We start from the raw sequence: 26,167 nt of genomic DNA, 5'->3' as shown, positions 1-26,167 counted from the left end.
ACTTTTGGCCCTCACAACAATCAATGGAAGATTTCACCTATGCATGATACACATGGGAATGTCACTTATCCTTATGGTTTGAATGTTCAAAATGGCCCTCCCGGATTTGTGCAAGGTAGTGGCTATGGGAACAACAAGTTTCAAGGTGGTTCTAGTGCTTTTCATGGAGGCAACCAAGGTGGGAATTACAATCATACATCTATGCCACATGCTCCTTTGCATTCTAGTGAGCCTAGCAAACCTGCCTTTGAAGTATTGATGAGTAAACTCATAGAAGTTCAAAATTCTACAAATACGATCAACAAGCAAGCTATTGATTCTCTTCAAGCGGGTTTGCACAAATTGGAGACTCAAGTTGGGCAAATGGCCTCTTCTTTACACTCAAGACCGCAAGGGTCTCTTCCTAGCAATACGGTGCCTAATCCTCACCACAATGAGCAAGCAAATGCTATATCTATTCTTAGAAGCGGAAAGATCTACGACAATAAGGCATACATGCCACAATTTCATCTCATACTCCCTTGCATGTGTATGATAATATGTATGACCCTTATTCCTCCTCATCCTATTCTTATAATGGTTATGTTCCCTCTCCTATGCATGCTCCCAACTCCCCCATTTCAAATTCTAGTGATGAGTATGTTATGGTAGAGGATTGCTCTATTGATGATAATGATTTTGAATTGATTGATGGTGCCACGAGGGAAGAAAATGTACCTTGTGGCAATGTTGGAAATTCTTTAAATATGCATGATTTTAATTCAAAGGCGGATGGGAAGAGGGGGGGGGGGGGAGAATGTACTCTTAGAAATTGGAGTGGGTGATGTGGCTTTGTATACAAAAGGAAGAAATAAGGGGGTGGATAAGATAGCCGGGGAGAAAGAAAATGTACTTCCCGGAGGTGCACAAGGAAGGAATACCTCTTTATCTCATTCTACATCTTCAAAGTCTCATGTGTCTACTTTTTCATCCGCACCACCTAAGTATGTTCACTTTGTGCCTACTACTACTGCATCATTTTCTAGTGATCATATGGGGATCAATAAAGTGCAAGACCGGGGGAGAAATAAGGTGGAAGACCCTTCTAAAAGGTGTTCAAAATTCAAAGTCTACCCCTAAAGGGAGAAATAAGGCAAAAGATTCTCATATGACTAGTGGAGGTCCTAAAGATAGGAGTACTCCAGTCTATTCTTCACTAGGGGAGGCAGTGTTGGCTATGGATCCTAGTGGGAGCGTGAGCACCCTTAAGGGTCCCATGAGTAACTTGAAATTTAACCACCATTAGTTTTCTCTCAAGAGCCGATTTTGCCATATCCTAATGTGAAGACGATGCAAGACCTCAAGAAGAAGAAAGAGCGTCAAAATGTAGAGTTCATGGAATTGTTCAAGAAGGTGAATATTAATATCCACTTTTGGATGCCAATAAGCAAGTACCCTCGTATGCCAAGTACTTGAAGGAATTGTGCACAAACAAGAGAAGGTTTAAGGATGATGAGAATGTTTATTTTAGAGAGGAGGCCTCATCTGTAATTCAACGAACGCTTCCTCCAAAACTTGGAGATCCCGGATGCTTTACCGTCTCTTGTACCATTGGACTGAGAAATTTTGATAAGACACTTCTAGATCTTGGAGCGAGTATCAATCTCATGCCTTATGAAGTCTACAAAACACTTGCTTTGGAGGACATTAAACCGGTCAAGATTAGGTTGCAAATGGCGGATCAAAACGTGGTTTATCCGAGAGGAGTGGTAGAGGATGTCTTGGTGAAAATTGATGAAATATTAGTACCCGCCGACTTTGTGGTTTTAGATATGGAGCTTTTGAGTAGGAATAGAGAGGAGCTTCCCATTATTTTGGGAGGGAGTTAATGACAACCGCCAGCACTAAGATTGATGTTTAAAAGGGAATCTTAACTACGATGGTGTTTGATACTAGTATTGGGTTTCGAATATTTGATGTCATGAAGAGTTCGGTGTATCTCAAAGATTGCTTTTGAGTAGAGACAGTGGATATTATTGATGATCTTATTGAGGAGTCTTTCATTACCTCGTCACATTCTAAGGATCCATTTGAGGCCTCTATAGACCATCGTGGCTTGAGATTTAATGATGATGGCATTATGGAGGACATAAATCACATGGAGACTATAATGTCATTCTAGAAGGCATATAAGCCCAAGGTAGTGTCTTTACCTCCTATTACTACTAGAGCGGTATCTTCTCTTGAGAGCCCACCTACACTTAAGTTGAAGCTCTTGCCGCCCACATTGAAATATGTTTTTTTGGAGACAATGATACCTTTCCGGTTATTATTTCATCAAAGCTTAGTGAGTTGGAGGAAGGGAAGCTTCTTGGAGGATGAAGTCAAGATTTCATTCCTAACATTATCCTTCACTCATCCTAGGTGAGTGTTAAAGATTATCTAAGTTCAAAAAACTTCAAAGGTAATCTTCTATCATTTTGGAAAGATTTGGTTAGCAAGTGCGTATATGAGTCATTGTTTGATAGTGTTGTGCTTGAGAGATGCTTGGATTATATGATTCAATTGTCAAGGTCATTACTCGAATTTTAGAGTCATTTCTTACAATAAATATATTTCTTAATCAAACTTTGAATTCTGAATTGCATGTGTTCTGTGCAGAATAACTGGTCATTCATCTTTGTGGAGCATGCATGACTTTCCATGAAGTCAGAAATTAAAAAATTGTTATAAACGACGTTGACTATGTTATTCAAGATGCTCAGAAGCAGTCTTCTTTTCTTAAAAGTGATATACTATATTTTGCAATCATACGGCCTACGGATAATATTTAGGGAGTGCATGACTTATTTCTCACATATTATATCATCCTAAGAATTATTACTTATTTCCTATTTTAATTTTTATACTTTTTCTTACAATTAATAAAAACAATATTCAAGAACGAATAGAGAAGTTAAATAATGAGGGAGATGCTAATTGCTAGGACTCTTACGGATGCTAGTTGCACTTATACTGCCTATGAATGATATTTAGGAACTGTACAATTTATTTATCACATGTTCTATCATCCTAAGAAGTATTACTAATTTCTACTTTAATATGTATACTTTTTCTTGCAAGTAGTAAAAACAATGTTCAAGAACGAGTAGAGAAGTTAAATAAGGAGTGAGATGCTAGTTGCTGTGACTCTTACAAGTGCTGGTTGCACTAATGCTACCTACGGATGATATTTAGGAAATGTACGACTTATTTTTTACATATTTTATCATCCTAAGAAGAATTATTAATTTCCTACTTTAATTTCTATATTTTTTCTTGCAAGTAACAAAAACAATGTTTAAGAACGAGTAGAAAAATTAAATAAGGAGAGAGATGTTAGTTGCTAGGACTCTTATGACATCTTCATTGACTCTTATTTAGTTATGTGTAGAATAACAGTTTATTGTCAAACCGCTACTCGGATAGGTCTTTAACTGCTTCCATTGTACATAGATGTTGTTAATTCACCTCATTTTAGAAAATATGATGCTAAAGAATAAACAGATGAGCCTCATGTGGAGTCACTAAACATGACTTCAAGGGTAAGAAGTTCCATAACATGATCGAAATTTGAGGTAAAATTCTAAACACCCCATCATGCAGATCACCAACATTAAGGATACCTACATTGGTATATAAGTGCTTGTAATAATTATAGACCACATTGAAAACAATAGCTGGTGAATTTTGTCACAGTAGATGAACAAATCTAGACTTATTTAAGAAAAAATTCAACCCCCGCTGTAAAGAAGACCGCAAATGGCATTTAGGGAGGCTACTTATAAGGTACTGCACATCAATCTTCATCTTATGGAAATTATCAAAAGCAGTAAACCACTCATAAACTAAAATTTGACTGAGCCCATGTTACGTAACCAGATAACCATTCTTACAATATAGCATCATTGTTATAGCAGTGAGAACAAATTTGACAGAATCGCACGTAGTTCGTAAGTGAGGATGAATTGTCATAAACAACACGTCACTCCTATGTAAAGAAAATATCAGAAATGGAGAATAAAACAAAACCAATATAGAAACAAAATAAATAAATAAAGAAGTTCTGAGTTAGAGTTATTAGTAAAAAAAGAAAATAAAAATGATTTGATTTGCCCATGTTTTATAATATCTTAGTTTTTACTTATTAACTTAACCACATATGTATGTTATTCCTCAATCGCTACCGAGATGATGTTGACTATATTTGAACATTGTCATAGAGGCACCTAAAAATATGCTTGGAAAATACCCATCAAAGTTTCGTAAGAATCGTTGCTTGAAGTATCTTGGATAGACATTGATTGATAAAGTACGTTTCAAACCACAAATAAATTGTACACTTATTTCCTCTTTATTTTTGCTTATGTGCTAGAAAAACCTCAATTTCCCACTCATTTATTGCTTCTAAGAGTGCATATGTAAGGACAAGTTTAATACGTGGAATAAAACATATTTACAAAGTTGATCCTAGTGCGAAAACACTTGGTTTACTCACTGATAATATATCTACTCGAGTTCTAATTACAAAATCTAAGCAAGTATTCTATAGATCGAGTTCTAATTGATTATGTCATAGATCACGTTTGGAAGCATATGGCAGAGATGAAGGTTTGTTACTGTTACTGTTTCTTAGGATGGAGGTTCATGTTCTATTTTGCTTATTATCAACATTTTATTTGGAATAAATTTTATCTTTTGTTTTACTATTATCAACCTTTTTTCTAGAATCAATTTTGTGTTCTATTTTACTTATTATGAACCTTTTCTTAGGATTATGATTTATTAAAAAGTAAATATGGAATGAATTTTGGTTATCATCAACTTCTCTTTTACTATTATATTTTCTTAGGCTGGTGGTTCATGTTTTATTTGTAGAACTGGAATTGTAATATCTCCATGCTCTTGAAGGAGCTCCTATGGTCTAAAAATAGCGATGAGAATGAAACAAACTTGGTATGGCTTCTTTGTGCATCTATCAAAAAGGCTGTATGAGAGAGGATTGTTTGTGCTATTGATATTCGAAAGCCATCCTATAGAACAGATGAAAAAGTATGTAATTTTTCACTTTCGTCTTTTATTTTGTTTGTTTGAATAACAACAATAGCATAATCTTTCATCAAAATTTTATAGCTTGGTCAAAGACAAATATATTACGTCTGGTTTGGAGAATGTTTGTTTTTCATATATGACATGCTTCTGGAGAAAGGCATAATCAAGTACAAAGGGTCTAGCTTGGGTTGAGTGTTGACTACTAATAAAAAATAAAAAATGAAGGGATAAAATTGAATCATGCTGACAGGACCCGCCCCAAATTTCACCCTGAAATCCGAGGTGGCCCTGTGGGGCCCACCTTAGGAAACTCTACCGAAAATTCAGCAGAGTTACCCCTAAAAATGGACTACCCAAAACCTGTAGAATTACAATCACACTTCTAACAAATCATCCATAATCTCTTGGAGCCACCCTGCTCCTCAAAATTCAACAACTCCACAATTTACAATTTACAACTAAAATCCGAACAATACAACATAACCCAAACTTTACAATAATTGTCCCACAGGTTATCAGAGCAATTTAAAAGAGAGAAGGAATTCATAATACACGTAGGTTCAACGATTAACCTACAATATGAAAACGACTGCTGTAGATGCTATGCCACGAATCCTAGTATGCCGAACCAGCTACTCTGCGGACTGGGCATTTGAAACCAAAGGGCCCAGGGGAAAGTAGATAAAAAAAAAAAACGTTAGCGTGAGTGGACAAAAATAAACAATTTAAAAGAAAAATGATTTCATACTTTCTCACATTTATTCCTTTAAAAACTCGATGCATGCACAATGGTAAAACACATTTAGCTTTAAATCCAAGGATTTCAAAACAAAAAACCGACTAGCCTCGCTAGTCAAAACATTCGAAAAATATACCGTAAAACCGAAATCTCGTTTCAAGAAGATAAGACCAGCCCCGCTGGCTACAGTGAAAATCGGACTAGCCCCGCTAGTCAAGCAACGATAAGATATGGGGAAGAAGTTTCACCATATGAAAGAAGGGAGCCTCCCAGGCTCGGGTCGAAGTGTCCCACACTCTGGAGCATCCCATGCTCTGCTCTTACTCACCCACGAACACATAGTAAGTAGGGAGGAGTACTAATAGGCTAGCTAGCAATAAAATATAGCGACCCAGATATGGTGGGTAAAAACCATTCAAATCCAGTAAATCTATAAGGCTTCCCCATAAGTCCCGCGAATAAAGAAAACTTAGGTACGATTCCCAACCGTACCCTGGAATTCTTGTAGTAAGTCACAAAAATCAACAGCGTGTCCCACACGCTAAAAGAATACTTAAATCAATCGTTTCCTTGACGAAAATTCCATTTAAAATCCGAAAACAATTCATTCTCGAAATCACTTTATAATATTTCATAAATCTCAAAACCCATAACCTCAACTTCTCCAATCCTCTTCCACATCCAATCAAACTTCACCAACACTGCTCACTCGTCGATTTCAACTATATAACAATTATGGAGGAAATCCGACAATCGGATTCACGATTAACATTAACCAAAGTCCAAATCTTTAGAAATTTATAACCGATTCAAAACTCCACCAATCCTTACCAAACTTCATATATAAGCTCTATGATAATTATATAATTTAACTAGCCAGAAATTGAAATTGAAAAGCTACCCTAGCCGCCGTTACTGCCGCCCACAGTGGTGGCGCCGCCGCCACTGCCACCACCTCCAATGGCCACCAAAATTTGGTAGTAGCTCCTTCTCAACACACCCATTAATTCTTTCAACTGTGACCAAGTTAGAAAATGAGCGGAAGTACCTCAACAATTAAGAAGAACCTTGAACTCGAATCGTGAATAGTGATCGTAATCTTCCAGTCGCCAGTTCTTCCTCCATGCTTCAAATCGCTGCACAAGATTCAGGGGGTAGCATCTACATCCCAAGGCGCTTCCAAAGAACCGAACTTTATCGTCTGGGGTGGCCGAAATCGGAAGAAAATGGCGTTGACTCAAACTGCTATAGTAAATTTCTCAGGCTCGATGCGTCGTTTTCCGGCCAAGACACCTTGAATGGTCGCCGTAGGGAGGTTGGGTAGGAGTAGAGGAGCCGACCGGTGCTTGGTTTTTGTCCCCAGGTGGCCGGAGTTGCAGATCGCCGAAGGGAGAGAGAAAAACGCGGGGGGGGGGGGGAGGAGGAGAGAGAGAGAGAGAAGAAAAGTTACCGGCCAACAGTAGAAATTCAAATATATACTACTTACTGTGAACAGTAGCTTCCTTATTTCGCTCATAACTTTCGCATACGAACTCTGATTTCTACGTACCACATATGCATGCGCTCGGTTTAACGTCCTCTACAACTTTCATGAAGGAAATTTTCTCAAATTTTGACCCGAACAAAAAGTCAACTTTTAGGGCCACTAAACGTACTGAAATGATAGTAAAAGTGAAAATAAAAGTCGTTTACTGTCCAAATGACTAGTAAACGGGTAATTGAGATACGGGACGTTACACGTGCCTCTCGGGCTTTCAGGTTTATGGATACCAGGGCCTGGGAACGGCCAGTTAAAACTCAAATGGTCGGCCTTATTTCTTTGTATATTTTTTTTCCTCAAAGCCCGGCCCGAACCCGATGGTTCAGATCGGTCCGGTCTAGGTTTCAACTAAAATGCCCAGGCCTACTATTTTATGGAGGCTGCTGAATCTTTAGTCCCTAGGCTTTCTTTTGTTAATTACTGTTGTATCCCTCCAATTGGTCATGCTGGTGGCTTGTTTTTAGTCTGGAACTCTACTTATCATATTTCTGTTATTAAAGTACATTCTTGGTTTGTTCATTGTAAGCTTGTTAATGATTGTTCTGGTGATGTTTGGTTAATGACTTTTCTTTATATGTATCCTCATAAAGATCAACAACATGAATTATGGGATGAACTTGTTCACTTACAAGTAGGGATGGCAATAATCCCCATAGGGTAGGGTACCCATCGGGTATTCGACCCTAATGGGGAGAAATTTGAGGGAAATCGGGTAACGGGGATGTGGATCCCCAGTATTCGAATTTTGAAATCGGGTACGGGGTGGAGATGGTATTTTGATCCCCATCCCCATACCGTCCCAATAAGAATTATCTGATATATATATATATATATATATTTATATATATATTTATTATATATATTTTTGATATTATTTATAAATATATATCTATGTAAACTTCATCTTTTTGTCAATATTTAAATTCTGTCAATATATTTTTGATATTATTCAATTCACCTTGTTCGAATGAATGAGTAAGTTGTTAGGTCACACTAAGAAGTTGATTGTGGAATTTTTTTGTCGAATGCAGACTTTTATTGTTTTTTTTTAAGCGAGACTTATATTTGTTTTTGTTTGATTGAAATAAAAAATTTATTTTATGTTGATGTTTGATTTTATATAATAAATTAGTAATATTGTTAACGGGGATTGGGGCGGGTACGGGGGATCTAATCCCCAATGGGGATGGGGACGGGGAATCCCCAGTTTCTTATTATGGGGATTGGGGGGGGTAAGGGGATGGGGAATGAAGTCGGGTATGGGGATGGTAATTTAATCCCCTTACCATACCCTCCCCATTGCCATCCCTACTTACAAGTCTCTCCCCATGATCCTTGGTATATTATGAGAGATTTCAATTGCATCCTTTATTTATAGGAGAAACAAGGAGGTATTCGCTTAATTAGTTAACCATTTTATGCTTCAATTTCGGAATAACCTCAATAGACTTGGCATGATTTCTTTGCCTTGTATGGGCTCTTGCTTTACCTGGACTAATAAACAAAAGCATAATCATAAAATTGCTAAACGTTTAGATCGAGTGGTTGTTAATAGCTGCCTGACTATGTTTCCCCATGCTAGTCTTCATAACTTGCCTATTGCGGGTTCAAATCATGGTCCTATTTATTTAACACTTGCTCCTACTGTGAATAGGAAACGTAAGCCTTTTAAACTAGAAGCTATGTGGCTTAATCATGCAGACTTTAATTCAGTTGTTACAACTGCTTGGCAAAATCATACTACTGGCAATGTTGTTTAAAGTTTTGTAGCCAAAGTTAATGCTTTTCAGGCCCTTGCCAAACCTAAGAACTTTACTGTTTTTGATGACTTACACCAGAAAATGAGACAACTTCATGCTTAACTTTTGCATGTTCAGTCTAATAGAAACTTCTCGCCGCAAAGTTTACATCAGGAACTTATTCTCACTAATAATCTTGAGCAGTTATTTAGAGATGAAGAGCTTTTTTGGGCTCAGAGATCAAAATCTAAGTGGTTGGAGTTGGGAGATAAGAATACTAGATTTTTTCAAACTCAAGCAACTATTTTACGCAAAAAGAACCGGATTTCTAAGTTTAAAGATGATGCTGGCTATTGGTCAACTAACCCTGATTACATAGCTCTTATTCTTGTTAATGCTTTCAAGCATCGTTTTACAAGTACCTCATGTCCACATAGAGACTCTACTCGTTCATTCATTTCTTGTATTTCACCTGTTATTACTGCTAAAGATAACCAAAGACTTTTAGCTCCAGTTTCTCTTAATGAAGTTCATGCTGGTATTCATGGTATTGGTACCCTCAAGGTTCCAGGACCAGATGGCATACTAGATTTATTTTATCAACGTTATTAGGATCAAGTTAAAACTCCTTTGTTCAGGTTAATTTCCAATTTCTTTCAGTATAATATTGATTCATCCCTTATTAATAGAACTCATATAGCCCTCATTCCTAAAATTGAAGAACCATAAACTGTAAATCATTTTCGCCCTATTAGCCTTTGTAATGTGGCTTACAAGATCATTACAAAAATTATGGTAACTAGACTTAAACCTTTGCTTTCCAAATGCATCTCCTGTAATCAGGGTGTGTTTGCTCCTTGGTAAGTCTATTTTTGACAATATTCTTATAGCACATGAGATGTTTACTCATTTTACCAACAACAAACGTAAAGTTGGCTTCATGGCTCTCAAGTTAGATCATGAAAAGTCTTAAGGTTTTATTAATTGGTACTATCTCATGGCCTGTCTTGCGGTTTTTGGATTTGATAAAAAATGGAACCAACTAATTTACTCCTGTCTCAAATCAGTTTCTTTTTCTATTGTGCTTAATGGTGTTGATCATGGTTCCTTCTCCCCTACTAAAAGGTTTAGGGGGAGGGAGATTCTTTGTCTCCTTATCTTTTTATTTTGGCTATGGAATTGTTCATTAGAACTTTTAAATAACTTAGCTGCTACTTCTAAATCCCATGTTGGTCTTCTTACTTCACCTAGAGGTTTTAGAGTCTCTAATTTAATGTTTGCTGATGATTGCTTAATCTTTGTAAAGCTAACCATACCGCATCTAAGAATATTTTAGCAGTCCTTCAAAACTTTGCTGACACTTCTGGCCAACAGGTGAATTACCATAAGTGATATTTCTACTACTGTATCTTCTTCAATTAAACGTGATATTTCTGCCTGTTTAGGCATTCAGCATAAGCAATCCATTGGTAAGTATCTAGGCATTCATAATATTGTTTGGTGAAAGGATCCTATTAATAAGAATGAGCTTTTGCTTCGAATGCATAAGAAATTTTCGAGTTGGAAAGCGAATACTCTTTCTAGACAGGTAAGTTAGTTTTGTTAAAAGTCAATATCTCAAGGATGCCTAATCATATGTTATCCTGCTTTAAATGCCCTACTAATTTGAACCGTGAAATTGATTAAGCCTACAGGAGGTTTTTCTGGGGTAACTCTGTTCCTTCAGTCCCTTGGTCTCAAGTAACATTACCAAAAGATAAGAGAGGTTTAGGCCTTCATTCAGCTTCTTGTTATAACAAGGCTGCTTTGGCTAAACTTGGTTGGAAAATTTTAACTCATCCCGATAACTGGTGGAGTGGTGGGTGAAGTTGGTTTCCCAGAATTATTTATACAATACTTCTTTTTTCAATGCTAAAAAAAAGAGTTCCCATTCAATTTCTTGGAAAGGCATTTTGGAGGCCAGAGATTTATTAATTAAAGGTATCCGATGGATTGTTGGATGGTACTTCTATTCGTTTTTGGACTTATAACTAGATTTTCCCTTTTCCTTTGATCAATTTGATTCCACGGGAACAGAGACATCAATTAGATACCTCTATTACTGTGGACTGTTTCATCTTAAATTCGGTTTGGAATAAGCAAGCCCTTCTTCTATTACTTCCTCCTAATATTGTAGATAAAATTATTGCCTTTCCGTTGCCTATTAACCCTATCCCTGATCAGTTTATTTGGGGTCCTTCTCCTACTGGTGTGTTCTCTATTAAATTTGCTTCAAATATTCTGTTTGATCAAGCTCATCCACATTCGAATTTGGAAACTTATTATTACCCCAAAAAGGTTTTCAGTTGGCTCTTCATTAGAAACTGAATTAATACTAGGGATAAAATAATTTCGTACAATCCTAATATTTCTTCTTCCTGTCCTTTTTGTCATTGTAATGTAGAAACTATGGATCACTTATTTAGAAGATGTCAATTTGCTATTTAGCTTTGGTCCCAACATTAGTCTTATAATCCTCTTAATTGGAATGGTTCTCTCATAGATTGGTTAGTTCATCTTAATCATAGTAAGCTTAAGGATGAGCTTCTTGGTCAAATTCTTATGATTTTCAGGTCAATTTGGAACTCTAGGAATCAGGTTGTTTTTCAACAAAAGAATGCTAATCCAATTGCTTGTTAGTTTGAAGCTTTTCGATTAGGCGGTTCTTATTATAAGGGGTTAATTGATGAATTAAAGTAAACCATCCTTTTGTTAATCGTGTGATTTGAAGGATCTTGATGATCATTTTCTTAAGCTAAACTTTGATTGTTCAGTTAGAAATGGGAAAGCTTCCATTGGATTTGTTATCCGTAATTCTACAAGAAATTTAGTAATTGCAGCTTGTAGGACGATAGGCTTTGTGGGTACTTTTATAGCTGAAGCTATAGCCTTAAGAGACGAACTTCATTCAGCTCTGTTACAGGGTGTTACTCATATTATTGCAGAAGGGGATTCCAAGATTCTCATTGACTGCATCAAGGGCTAAGCAAATATTCCATGGACTTTGAAGATTTTAGTTCAAGATATTCAACATATAGCTCAACAATTTCAAGTTATTATATTTATACATATTTTTAGAGAAGCAAATTTTGTAGCTAACCATCTAGCAAATTTAGCATACAATTGGTCAAATTCTAGAATTTGGTTTTACGCTATTCTCTGTGTGCCCAACATTCCATTTTGATTAGTTAGAAAAGGGTGTTTTTCGTGGTTTTTCTTTCTGGTTGTAAGATTTTTGGCAATAAAACAAAAAAATGTGATTGTTAGCTTTTGCAAACACTGACGCTGACTGTTTCCATAATTTTTTTACCTCTATTCTTCATTTTTCACGGCATATAAAAACCTGGCAGTGACGCGTCTGGAAGCGTCCTCCTCCATTTGGAATATTTGAGAAGAGAGGAGAGAGAAGAGAGCGAACCTGGGCTAGCCCAGAGAGAAGAGAAGAGAAGAGAAGAGAAGAGAAGAGAGTGGACAATAGTGAGGCACGCGTGGTTTGAAGGGATGAACGTGGTGGCAAGCAAAGGAGCCGCCAATGGCAGTCGGACCGTTTTGATAACGGGGGTGAGCAAAGGCCTAGGCCGAGCCCTCGCCGTTGAGATGGCCAAGAGAGGCCACACCGTAATCGGCTGCTCCCGTTCTCAGGATAAGCTCACCTCCCTCCAATCCGAACTCTCCGACAAGCACCTCTTCCTCAGCGCCGACGTGGTTCGTACTCTTTCTCTCTCTCCCTCTTTCTATTCTTTCCTCATCAAAAATTTTCCTTCAATTTCAATCTCAATTCGAATTCGATTGAACTTTTGCAGAGCTCGAATAGCAGCGTCCAAGAGCTGGCTCGGGTTGTGATGGAGAAGAAGGGAGTCCCGGATATCATAGTAAACAATGCCGGAGTCATCAACAACAACAACAAGCTCTGGGAGGTTCCGGCCGAGGAGTTCGACAGCGTCGTCGACACCAATGTCAAGGGGGTCGCCAACGTGTTGCGCCACTTCATTCCTCTGATGCTCAAGAGGGATCCCGGTCCGGCCACCGGAATCATAGTCAACATGTCTTCCGGCTGGGGCAGATCCGGTGCCGCACACGTGGCGCCTTACTGTGCCTCCAAATGGGCCGTGGAGGGTTTGACCCGGTCGGTGGCCAAGGAGTTGCCAAAGGACATGGCCACTGTGGCTCTCAATCCCGGGGTTATACACACTGATATGCTTGTTTCCTGCTTTGGGCCGCAGAATATGGATAGTTACCCGGAGCCTCGGGTTTGGGCCGTCAAGGCTGCTACGATGATATTGCATCTTACACCAGCTGACAATGGTGCTTCTCTCACTGTCTGAGTCTGAGTGAGTGAATCAGTCTAATAGTGAAGTGATGATGATAGTACTAATTAGTTTTTGTATGACCCTATGACTATGAATGCTTGCTATTGCATTTTATTCTGTAGTGAAGGTTTGGAGTTGTTATATAAAGGCTTGTCCACTAATGAGCACCTGTTTCGGCTTTGTCGTTAATTAACTGTCTACTATGTTATCTTTTTATTTTTTTATCTTTCCCTTCTCTTGCTAAAACGTACTTGCTGTTATCGTTAAGTAGCTAATTCTGCTATGAGACCCCTACTATGGTGATTTGCATACCGTTATTACATGTTTCAATGGTGGCAATAGAGTTTGAACCTTCTGCAACTGAGATTGTGTTCATCTTGCTCATTACTTGTCTCTCTGTATCCTGTCTATTAGTCTATCTATCAGTAGAATATATCTTATTCTATTTTTCTGCACACGAATAATATATAAATCAGACAGAGAGAACATGGAAAAATCTGTATTATAATTCAATCCCTTTCCACTGTAATACTCACAGAAAGCATAATAATATCCGCAGTATGAGATTGATCTGCTCCCATAAGCAATTAGCTAGGTTATGGCCTGGTCGGGTGTGTCTTGCTTCCCCCTTGCCAGTTTACCACCTTTCAAAGCCATAGCCATGCATGGACTTTAAAAAAAAAAAAATGCAACAGAATTAATTGATATGAATTGATGATTATTGCATCGCGATTTATAAGTGCTTTCTAAACCCCATGAGCATTCATTTGCCATACTGTCTTCATGTTTCATTCCTGCATGGAAGATAAGTGTAATAGTGTTATTATAAGCAGAACGGTCCCGTGTTCATTGTGACTCCACTCGGTGGATACGAAGTCATTTCCATTTGGTAACGTTAAAGATACACTCTCTATCCCTCCCACTTTCAATTTTTTCTTCTTCTTTATATTGCAGTCATAATATCATAATTTGACTATAATGAACGGTTTAGGTCAGTTTGGGTCTCGTAGATGTGATCTGGCTTAGTCTACTGATTAAACTTTTTAACGTTTACATTCTAGCTTCTAGGTACTTTTTATTTATTTATTTGCTTTGGTATTTATTAATGGATTGTTTGAGCATTTAGCTAGTGTGTTATTCGCACCCAATTAATAGTATAAATTGAATTGTGGGGGAAATCAAAACCTGGAGAAGTTGTTGTTCAGACACCTAGAATTGGTGCATTATTTTGGGAGAACAAGTCCCTCTTCCTAAACAAATAGAAATAAATCTTTTATTTGGGGATTTTACTTTCACAGGTTCACGCCTGAGGTATCGTCATTTCTCATCTCAATTCTCTCTATTATCTTACATGGTTTTTTTCTTTAGCTATCCAATTGTCTCATCTATGCTATATTATTTTGCTGGGGTTTATTTTCAGGGTATCTCAGAGGTGAAACCTAGAAAGATATCACTTTTAGTCATGCAGTTCACTGAGAGGGATGGATGCAGTTTGGATGCTACCTCCCTTGATAAATCTAACCCATTTATTGCTCGTGCATTTCTTGAAGCTTGAAAAAGTCAGCTTCTGCAGTGAGGGTTAGCTAAACTTTGGCTTTCTGTTCACTTCATAAAGTAATACCAATTTGTTTCCACTATTTTGCTTAAATATGATTGGTTGCCTTTGGTTAGATTGATGGTGTGGTTTTATCGCAGTAGTTTCTAAATGCCCCACTCTACCTTAATAGATGATTCTCTGCAAGAGTTTCATGGTTAATTAGCTCTAGCTGCAGTTACAATCTAATTTCTCTACATACATACTAGTCATTTTATTTTTGGTTCTGTTAATTTAAAGTAAAGTATTACTGCTTTTCAATCTAAACAAAAGAGATACTAATTGTGTGAATCTTCTGTATATAAGATTGGCCTTGAAGATTTGGTTTTTCCTCTACATTTAGTATAGTGTCTTACATAAGATACTAACTGTGTGAAGCTTTTTAACACATCTATCAATCAATAACTTTTTTGTAACTCTTTAGTTTGGTATCTGATTTTCGCACAGTTCCCCCGCTGATACTTTCAGAAATACTACGTTTTGTGTCCAAAAGCTTTTAAATTCAACTTCTACTTTATTTTGTCAAGTTCTTGCTCTGACAAGTAGAAACATTTGAGACATGCATATCAGAGGTTGCATTTTGTATGAGTTGCTCTATTTGCATATGGCATTTCCTGCCGTTTGTGCATTAGTGGGACTACATAATTTGTACCTACTTTGTGTTATTGGAAACATTAAACCATACAAAGAGAAAGAAAAGATAGAAGAGGACAGCCTATGCTTTTCGTTAAGTGCTTTTGTTTGGCCAGATTGTACTTGAGAGTTGGGAATAGGAATTGTGCACTTGATTTGGAAATTAATATTTTCATATGAATTGAAGAACTGAAATCTACATGTACAAAATGAGCCGTTGTTATTTTTTAAAGGAACTTTGTTTTCTTCAACCTCGGCAGTGGGAATCCTTGAATTTTCTGGTATAAAAAGTCATGGTCTGACTGGAATCTATACCTAGAAGGTTTCAAAATCAGTGTGGTATGAACATGGATCCTAAAAGTTGGAAGGAAAGGTTTGTTGAAGGGACATAATTTGATACTCTAGGGGACTCAATTCTTGGAATGCAATTACAGTTTTAATCATTCTATTTAGGTTTAATTGCTGAAATCTGAAATGTCCCTTGACTTCTGTGCAAATGCAAACTCTCCTATTTTTCATTAATCCCCTCTCAGTCAAATCCAGTGTTTTCCATCCATTTATGTTACGTTAGTAATTAGTACTTATGTGTATTTGAGATAAAATTAAAATATTAATCTTTTTTAATATAAAAGGTATTGAAGAATTAAAATGTGACTCATGCACATTCTGACATTTGTCTTTTGACAGTACTAGCTTTCATCACTTCAAATCCCAACTGAAAAGAAGAGACGCAAACTGCCTGAAAAGTGTTTCCTGCAGAGAGTTTGAATTCAGTACCACTGGAAGAATCGTAACTATAAAAGTGAGTGATGCATATCCTACTTCTTATTGGGTAAACATGTATCCTAGTTATTAGTCATAGTAATTGCAATTCAGAGTCCTTGTCTGGAAGATATGAATGTGTGATTGACAATATAGAAGCTTACTAATGGTGAGTCATCGAGGTAATGTTAGGATAGCACTGGAGATTAGAAATGGAGAAACTTCGGTGCCATGTATCTATCAGTGAGTTCACTATGCCATAGCTTTACCTTGAGCAAATACATGATAGTTTATTAATTTCATTAATGAAGTACATTTGTTTGGTGACTAGTTACTGAAATAGACACAGGCCCTATGTCATCTTACACTAGATAAAACCAAGCCTGATGGATCCATAACAACATTAAGCATTATAGTATTTTTGTTTGTGTGTGAGCATCTGTGAGAAAACAGAAGCGTTATATTTTTTCCTCTCCTTTTTTGGGCGAAAATGGGTGAGGGCAGACCGTGGGGGCTGTGCATGGTAAATGTTTTGTAGTTCATTAGTTCTATCTTGAGGTTCATACTGAGTGCTGGCCTGTAGCGTTTACTCATTGACATCTCAAGTCTTAACTATCCTTTGGTTATTGTCATGAATGGTCTATATAAATTTCTGATTGCAATCCCTATATCTTAAAAAGAGGGATCCCTCTTTATATATATATATTTTTTCCTGGTATATAAAATACAGAAAAGTAACATTCAGCATTGTCACAGTAAATAGTTGCTGCTGTTGAACCTATTTAAGCACAGAGAGCCCAGAGAGGTGATATCCCTGTGGCAACTGATAACTGCCATTACCTGATGAATAAAAGTGTCCGGAAGGCCATAGGACTTCTAGTCCGTGAATCATCTCAGGTGATTGCATTTATATTTGAGGATTGCTCATCATTCAGCTAACGTACACCCTTGGGTCATTTTCAATTTTCTGTCTCCGCTTTGGTGATGCTAAGTACTTCTTTACATGCAGGTTAAGCTTGTTGTGAAACTACTACATAATTCTGGTCTGTTAAAAGAAGGTCTACACTAATTTATTGATATGATATTGATACTAGAGAGAGACTGTTTTTGGCAAATTTACTAGATACGGACTAGTTCTCTGTAAATTGTGGATGGCTGTATTCAAAATTGCTGTCGAAGATTCTGTACATCAATACCATAAGCATTAAAGAATAGAAAACCACAGCAGTTAAATGGAGCCCTGTGGCATTTTGTCAAGCCAGTGTTGTTTCTAATTGGGTGTGTACAACTCTTCTTCAGTCACCATTTAATGACTAAAGCCATGGGAGGCCTCCCTGCTATAGTCTTGCACCCGTAGTAAATCCCATTTGGATAAGTCATCATCATCTCTACATGACTACAAGTCCTGAGCCGAGTCCAGCGTAGCTTTGTAATTGTTTGTTTGCCATAGCGAACAAGATAATCCATGCATATGTTTCTAGAATTCATGGTTGGCTTTCTGATCGCTACTCTGGGTGTGTGGAACATCCTGGGGAAGGTGCAGTTCGTTGAAGGTACTGTTTCCATAATGAAGAAAAGCACCATTGCTGTTGCATTTTGGCCCTTTCAAGGTGTAAATCTTCAACTTACCCTTTTGACTGTAGGGGAAAGTCGGTGGTGGAAATGATTGGTTGAGGACCGAGAAAAAGAGTAGAATATTGAGATCTGATGGTTAACCCCTCTAGATCTCGTTTGGATTGTGGAACTAACATTCTCCAACAGTTTTTGAGAATGCTTGCAATCAAAAAATGCGTATTAATGGTAGGGAACCAAATCATGATGTGATATGTTATAACAAAGAAGGATGTTCAGAATCTAACAATTCCTTCTTCAAAAGATTAGCAATAACAATTTAATTATAGTCCCTATATTTCGTAATCAATGCACAATGCACAGAAAAATTAATTTAAAATTCACTAACCGTCAACTATAATCCTTAAAGATTTAGATTCCGCAAATGACATGAATTTGCTTTGTTTCCAAAACTTGTTCTTAACCCTAGTGTTTTGCCAAACAAAAGAAAAGGGTTCAGTAGCCTCAAATTCGTGAAACCAATCTATGGCCTTAACTTCTCCCTTTCCTGTATTTTTACCCTAATTTTTTTTTTTTTCTTCTGAAGGTGCATTGGGGTAAAGTGTGGACCATGTTCGCAGCAGCGCCTAATAATTTCAGCAATAAATCAGGCTGCTGTGCCACAGGAAATCCACGTCATGGTAGCACGAAATCCAGATATATAAAAGACCGTTTCCAACTTTTCTCTACTTTCCTGGTTTGGGTTGGTGTGTTTTCAACTGTATATTTATATAATAGTTTGTATTAACTATTATACAATGGAAAAGGGACACTTATACTTCACTAAACACCAATGACCTGGATTCAGTCAGCAGTAAAGAACAATAACTCAGATTCTCTCTCGCTCTCAAACACGCGCACACACACTCCCTCTCTCTCTCTATCTCTGTGTGTATTAATCCAAATCTGTCCAACAATCAAAATCATCACCAACCCCACTTTGTTTGTTGTTTCCCATAATCTCCCTTGTGATTCTTCTTCTATATACTTAATACTTTTTAGACCAACCCAATTCTCCTGAATTATTTCTCAGAAAAGCCTCTGGACTCGAGCTGTTGTTATTTGTAGATGGTATCCCCATCGATTGAGTTTGAGGTACACAAGGACAAGGACAAGTTTTACTCTTGTGCTTCCTTCATGTTATATTTCTTTGTTTTGATGGTAAAGAAGCACTACTTGTTCTCTCTTTGATTAGTGTTTGTGTGGGTGTTGATTGGAATCCAGTAATATATGCTGAAAACTGGAGTATTTTCAAGTATTTTGGGTGAAGGAGAAGAGAGAGATTATGACAATTGTTGAACAAGAGTTGATGACAATTGTTTTAGTCTAGTAAGCCATGGCAAGAAGCAGAGGGGAGAAAGAAGACTGCTACGATAAGAGCACGGGTTTGATCAAACTCCTGCAGGTTCTCTCCTTTCTGGTTGTTTTTGTTGTTGGTGTGGTTATTGGATTGGCAACAAGTGCCCACATTAATCGTCATTTCGATGCACAAACTGAGATTTATTCGTTTATCAATCACTTCTCCTCCTCCAAGGAGACACCACACCAACAAGGGGAGCCTAGTTGTACCGTTGCGCAAAGTTGCGAGAGGATTGATTGTTTGAGCATGGAGACATTTCTGGAGCCTAACAACTTGACACATGGTATGACGGATAACGAGCTGTTTTGGAGAGCTTCAATGGTTCCTGCCAAGAAAGAATATCCATATCAGAGAGTGCCTAAAGTGGCTTTCATGTTTATGACTAGAGGACCGTTGCCATTGATGCCATTGTGGGAGAGGTTCTTTCAGGGACATGACAAGCTTTTCTCAGTTTATGTGCATGTAGTTCCAGGGTACAAGCTCAATGCATCAACCACCTCTCCTTTTTATCGACGCCAAATCCCTAGTCAGGTACAAGGCATGTTAAATCATACAATTATTTTCTATGATAACATTTTACTAGCCCTATCGCTCATTGCCATTGCTTGTCTTGATTCTGTATTTAGTTTACATTTTCATATCAATGCAGAGTTCTTGCCTTTTTTTGGGGAATTGAATGTTTTTGTTCTTAAAATGATAACTATAAAACGCACTTTTTAGTTCACTTAGAAAAGAACGATTAGTGTCAATCTCAAAATTTTCATTATGGGATGTTTGATGTTTCATATCACCCACCTCCTAAGTTAGGATCCAGATCCTTTTATCTCTTCTACAGATCAAAATTATAACTACAGGTTATTAAACCACAGCCAACGGCTCCCATATTTGTCCTGTTTCACTAACTCTTCTGTTGTCCGTCAAATAGTAGACTCCAGTTTCAGTTGAATACAGGAAGTTATGATTTTTAAATGTGGAGCATAATGTCAAACTTGTTGTGTCTTTCATGACTTGTTTTTTCTAGATAAGACTTGTGTTGGCTAAACATTGGTGACATCCTCTCTCTGCTGTCTATACTAATTTTTCTGATACGCTTTCTAAAAGTAGATAAAGTTGTATTTGCTATCTGCTGATTCATTTGGTATAAGCTTTGCATTAGGTGTTACCATATCAATAGGCCTTGGCATGTATCTAAGGTTGAAGCTTTATTAGAATTGTTGTTTATTGTGTTCAATGTAAACAATATGTTCCATATGTTCTTTTATTAATTAAATGGCCAGAAAGTTAAGGCCAAATCCTTGCATTAATGGAAAAATAGTTGGCTGCACTTTGGTACTATGAGAACCTGTGGTGTTGTAGTGCCTTCTTCTTAGCCTCTTATGGAGTTGCAATTGGTGGGGATTTAACTGGATTACCTAATGCTCTTTTTTTGGTTACTTCCTTTCGAATGATGGTCAACCCTCTTAATTAAAGAGGTACCTTAAAACGCACGGCGCACTTGCTTTTCTATGTATCATTCCATTAGATGTTTTGGTTCCTAGCTTCGCCTCGATAGAAGAAGGTATTGGTATGGTTTGGATTATGAACTAGCATGGCTTCAAACAGAGAAAGCTTAACAATTTATGTGATTTTGTGGACACAGTACATGTTCATTCTCTATGAGGTTGGCTATTGTTTATTGATACTTGGTCAGAAGTTTCACCTGGGACACGCTACACTTTTCAAAACTTTATTTTATTCATTTCCAAGAAGGTTCATAGGCTAAAGTTTCTGAATAAGACTGTTATTTACTTTTATCTTTTGTATCAGTTTTTCCAAGTGTTTACAGTGGTTTTCATTGCTTAATGGCTTTTAAAATCGACTGCTCATTTCATGTTTCACTATGATGCATTTACTATGATTCTGCGACACTAATGGTATATTTGATTCCTAAGATTTAATGTATACCAATCATATGTACGTTACTCACCTTCCGCTTATCTTCGATTACTATTCTATGCAGCCTGTTTCTTGGGGAACCATTACACTGATTGATGCAGAGAGGCGCCTTCTAGCTAATGCCTTGCTTGATTTCTCAAATGAGTGCTTTGTCCTCCTATCTGAGAGTTGCATCCCTGTCTATAACTTTCCTACAGTGTACAAGTATCTCATTGGTGCTAATTATAGCTTTGTTGAATCATACGACGATCCTGGACGTTATGGCCGTGGGCGTTACAGCCGTAAAATGCTTCCCGATATTCAGCTGTATCAGTGGAGGAAGGGGTCTCAGTGGTTTGAACTTAGCCGCACTTTAGCTGCTTTAATAGTCTCAGAAGTACAGTACTACACCGTCTTCAGCAAATATTGTTTGCCTGCTTGCTACCCAGATGAGCATTACATGCCAACTTACTTCAATATGTTCCATGGTTCACTGAACTCTAATCGGACTGTGACTTGGGTAGACTGGTCTTTGGGAGGACCACACCCTGCAACATATGGCGGAGATAATATTACAGAAGATTTTATACGGTCTATAAGGAATAATGGAGCACTTTGTCAGTACAATGCAGAGATGACATCCATTTGTTACCTATTTGCTAGGAAGTTTGCTCCAACAGCATTGGAGCCTCTGCTCGAGCTTGCCTCATCCGTGATGGAATTTTGAGAACATTGGTTCATTCGGAAGAGAACTTGTGGTAGGACTGCATCAATATCGTTGGTGTCCTAATCAATTTTGTCTTTATACAAATGTACAGGTAGTTTTGGATAGAGGCATTTGGTTCCGTACCATTGAGATTCAAGAGAGATATTATTCTTGAATAAATTTGGAAATCCAGCAAAAGTCCTGCAAAGGAAGATGCATGACTGTATCCACCGTCCAGCAGCAAAACCTCATGATGAGAACTGGTCGAAATGAGTTTACCAACTCTCTAACTTCATCCAATAGTAACCCTCCATCACTTTGATCAACAACTTGGTCAGAGCTTGTATTGCTCTCTGAGAATATCTTTCCATCTCCATGTTCAGAAATCCAGTATTCCTGTTGTGCAAAAGAGGTAATACCTCACCAGCTTTCGGTTCGAAGTGACCAGCAAGAGGGATAGCAAAGGGTCCCAAAATTTCTCACTCTGAATAACAGCTAGACCTCTTAACGACACATGCCTTTATGGAGGATCAACGTAGCTGTAGAGTCTTTGCAAACTCGACAAGCCAATTCAAGTAATTTTTGAAGCATTCGACTATAGCTCTTTTAACAATTGTGAAGTGGCTGTGCATTTCCAAAAGCAATGTAACGCGAATTCCATCCTACAATTCCCATGCTTCAAATTAAGCCTCTCAGCCTGAGATTTAATACTTGTATGTTGACCATTTGTAGTAATTCACCCCCTGCAAGGCACCTAGTTTCTGCCTATGAAAGTTTCTGGTTCCTCACGACTACGGCAAACAACTTGTAATGCAGTTCGGAATACTTCATTAAACATGTAGCAATTATGGAAAATAAATAAATTTGAATAAATTTAGTGATCCTTTCGGTCAAAATTTCAAAATTTCAAGATGATGAACAACAAAGCTTGACAAATTGACAATGGTTTTCGATGTTTGGTACTTAATTATGTATAGATGATTTGTTTATAAGAACAAATTTGGACTTATCATTGTCTACACTCTTGAGTAAATAACAAATTGATTAAACTCATTTATGATAATATGGAATATATAGAAATAATCTACTTGGTTACCTAATGAGTTTGGTACGTCCCTCTGGGGTTAGGAATCCATTTGATCAGTTCTAAAGATAAACTATAAAGCTGTTTTGGGACTCTTTTATGGCTAAGGCTGAGACTAGCTTGTGTGTGTGTGTGTCCTTGCTTATGTGTGTGTCCTTATTTAGCTAAGAAACGGATTTCCATATTTTGGCCTCTTTTCAATCACATATTCACATCTTAACCGTTCAATTTTTAGGTCCTAATATATAGATCATCTCTGCAAATTTTCAGCCAAATTGATGATCATTAAGGCATCCAAAACTTCAATTTACACGAACGAACCGTGATCTGTCGAACCTGAACCGTTCTTGTAAAATGCAGTTTTGAATGCCTTAACGATCATCAATTTGGCTGAAAATTTGCATAAGTGATCTGCTCATATATACCTAAAAACTGAACGGTTAAGATGTGTATATATGATCGAAAAGTGGTCAAAATATGAAAATCCGTACTGTAAGCTAAGTTAAGGATATCCTTAGCAAAGAAGGCCTGTATATATATTGTCTGTGAGATATAGTTTCTTCTGAGACACAAAATTCGGGGCGTGACACATAGTTTATTATGTGAGATGCTTTTCTTTTAATTCTTTTATTTGAATGTCAAATTCATTGATATCTTGTCTAGTATAGATCATTGGTTTGACTCTTATTATTACTTCAGGATTTCTAAGTCTAAGTGCACCATACCTTGGACTTTTTGCCCAAAGCTTTAATGGATCATCACTAAAATTTTCTTCTAATACTTTATATACCCAGTGTTTTTCATTGAGTATGTCACGACCCAAATTTTGAATAAAGGAATTCAAATCCGAAACGCGAAACTTAACAAGCACAAGAAAGGACATAGAAAATTCTTCATTTAAATTAAGCGATAAAATAAACCGAGCTCACCAACCTCAAATACAGACTCGTTCTTTAGAGTCACATATTAATATACAAAGAGTTTACAAATTAAACTGATCGACAATTCAATAAGTAAACACACTCACTACACAGCGGAAGAATAAAACTAATGTACACTTCAACATCCAAGCTACAACCGCAACCAAACCTCAGCTCCGATGACGATCACCCGATATTCTAACCTGCACAATAAATCCTACACCATGGAATAGTGCACCGGGTTGAAACAACAAACCCGGTAAGCTTTTGAAGCTCGTATGAGTAAACCTAAATAACCACAAAAATATCATCTTTTTGACTCGAGAACAATAAATCAACAAGTGATTATTTCCAACAACAAAATCCTTTTCTTTTCTTTTTAAGGAATACACATGTCACAACCGTAGAACTCCATATGCAAGTACTAGTTGAATACAAACTTCTTCTCTGTGATTCTTCTACACTCTTCCGGAACCTTCTTGAGTAATCCTTATCCAATAGGGACTCCTTGTCACAGTAGGATTCCTTATCTAAGTAGAATTGAGTTTCCTTGTCCAAGTAGAACTCCTAGTCCAAGTCAACTTGAGACTCCTACTCCAACTGAGATTCCTTATATGCATATTTTGTGCTTTGCATGCTATGAATTGTTTTACATTGAGGACAATGTATGATTTAAGTGTGGGGGGAAGGTTAATGTTAACTTTATTTTGTTTTTAGGTTGTTAGTTTTTGTGGTTAAAAATATAAAATCAAAAAAAATTTGAAAAAGAAAAAGAAAAAAATTAGAAAGTGTGGAAAAATAAAAAATAAAAATTGTTTTTGGTTTCTTTTGTTGAGTCAAAATTGTTTTTGTGTCTTGTTGAGTCATTTGTGTTTTTTTTAGTCAGGATCGCCCTTTCAACTGTCTAGAATGAGCTTATATCTCTGAAAGCATGGCTAAAAGATGATCACAATATTAAGATGAAAATTTATTTTTCTTTGGTTAAATAAGATTTATATGTGATATATAACTATGTAGTGGATATGGATTTGATAACATGGTACATATTATGTGCATGCTAAAATGAGTTTTGATTCAAAATAACTCCTGTGAGAAGTTGAGCCCATGTACCCTTTTTCTTGGAGTGATTAACGGTATATACTTTGTGTATATTCTTATTTTTCTTGACAATGCTTAGTTGATCTCATTATCTTTCATTTGATTGATTGCATGCCATAGCTCTTTAATGGACTAGAGAATGCTAGAATTCACTTTTATACTTGTCAAAACTTTTATCAATATATATCCTTGATTTCGGAAAGGATAAAGGCACTTTAGGATTTTACCACCATTGCCAAATAAGCCTGTGTCCCTGTTTTGTGTACACATGAGTGCACTATCCCTTAGATTAACCCCTTTGAGCCTACAATAAGCCTTTTCTTTCATCACCCTAAAAATTCTTTAACCCTAAACCTTAGTATAGTTACATCCTTACCCTTTGTTCTAAAGACTTAGTAGAGCCATTTTTGAGACTTTGCAAAAAAGAAGGTGTAAAGATTGAAGATTGAGAAGAGGTGAAAGTTCAAGTGTGGGGGGTATAAATGTCCAAGGGAATATTTTGTAATAGTATGCCATGAAAAGAAGAAGAAGAAAAATTCGTAGAAAAGAAAAGAAAAGAAAAGTAATATGATGTATACGGCTTTGGGTTTAAAAGTTTGAGTTTTTGTGGACTTTTGTATTTTTATATTGTTGATTAGAAGTCTAGAATGAAGCAAAGGCCCAACAAGATGAATTTATACCTTTTATATAACCTCTATGGGCCATGACGTTGATAATTGCCTTGGTGACTACAATGAAGACGTTTCAAGAGCTCTACTTTGTTTCTAGGACACCTTTGTTATTTCCTTATGCCTTCGTTTCTTTAAACCTTAAGCCCTGACCCCATTACAATCCTTTTATAAGACCTCTTTGATCCTTAAGATGAGATAACCTTTTGTAAGACCCCAAAAATTCATTATAAATTTCTAATGGTTTCCGGGGATGTTCAATTTATATTCTACAAGGATGTTGTCTACTGTACCGTTTCCATCCGTAGATTCCCCATGCACAATGGCTGGTGGTACAAGGCTTGCTCAATCTATCATAAATAACTGGTAAAAAAAAAAGT

The 26,167-nt window shown here is 37.0% G+C and overlaps 3 protein-coding genes and 1 long non-coding RNA gene across 5 annotated transcripts; all 4 read left to right on the top strand.

Annotated features, from left to right (window-relative positions):
- The first annotated feature begins 39 nt into the window (after positions 1-39).
- On the top strand, positions 40-1,868 carry LOC112177906. Its single transcript, XM_024316146.1, has 3 exons — positions 40-529; positions 1,026-1,234; positions 1,428-1,868. Exons 1-3 carry the CDS (start codon positions 40-42, stop codon positions 1,866-1,868), a joined length of 1,140 nt encoding a protein of 379 aa, XP_024171914.1.
- Positions 1,869-12,479: 10,611 nt separating this feature from the next.
- LOC112180417 (NADPH-dependent pterin aldehyde reductase) lies at positions 12,480-13,660 on the top strand. Its single transcript, XM_024318968.2, has 2 exons — positions 12,480-12,832; positions 12,931-13,660. The coding sequence occupies exons 1-2, from the start codon at positions 12,629-12,631 to the stop codon at positions 13,450-13,452; spliced, it is 726 nt and encodes a 241-aa protein (XP_024174736.1). The 5' UTR covers positions 12,480-12,628; the 3' UTR covers positions 13,453-13,660.
- Positions 13,661-14,760: 1,100 nt separating this feature from the next.
- On the top strand, positions 14,761-18,546 carry LOC121050786. Its single transcript, XR_005803858.1, has 4 exons — positions 14,761-15,051; positions 16,352-16,466; positions 17,183-17,323; positions 17,436-18,546. It is a non-coding gene; the product is annotated as an uncharacterized LOC121050786 (long non-coding RNA).
- Positions 18,547-18,790: 244 nt separating this feature from the next.
- Positions 18,791-22,913, top strand: LOC112176207 (glycosyltransferase BC10). 2 transcript variants are annotated; one of them, XM_024314023.2, is made up of 3 exons: positions 18,791-19,132; positions 19,262-19,928; positions 21,397-22,913. In XM_024314023.2, exons 2-3 carry the CDS (start codon positions 19,374-19,376, stop codon positions 22,036-22,038), a joined length of 1,197 nt encoding a protein of 398 aa, XP_024169791.1. In that variant the 5' UTR covers positions 18,791-19,132; positions 19,262-19,373; the 3' UTR covers positions 22,039-22,913. The 2 variants fall into 2 exon arrangements, with proteins under 2 accessions (XP_024169791.1, XP_040366033.1); XM_040510099.1 differs by having other exon boundaries at positions 18,791-19,928.
- Positions 22,914-26,167: the final 3,254 nt, after the last annotated feature.

This window comes from Rosa chinensis, chromosome 7, assembly GCF_002994745.2.
Source record: "Rosa chinensis cultivar Old Blush chromosome 7, RchiOBHm-V2, whole genome shotgun sequence".
Classification (NCBI taxonomy): Eukaryota; Viridiplantae; Streptophyta; class Magnoliopsida; order Rosales; family Rosaceae; genus Rosa; species Rosa chinensis.
This window is presented reverse-complemented; position numbering and strand designations above follow the sequence as displayed.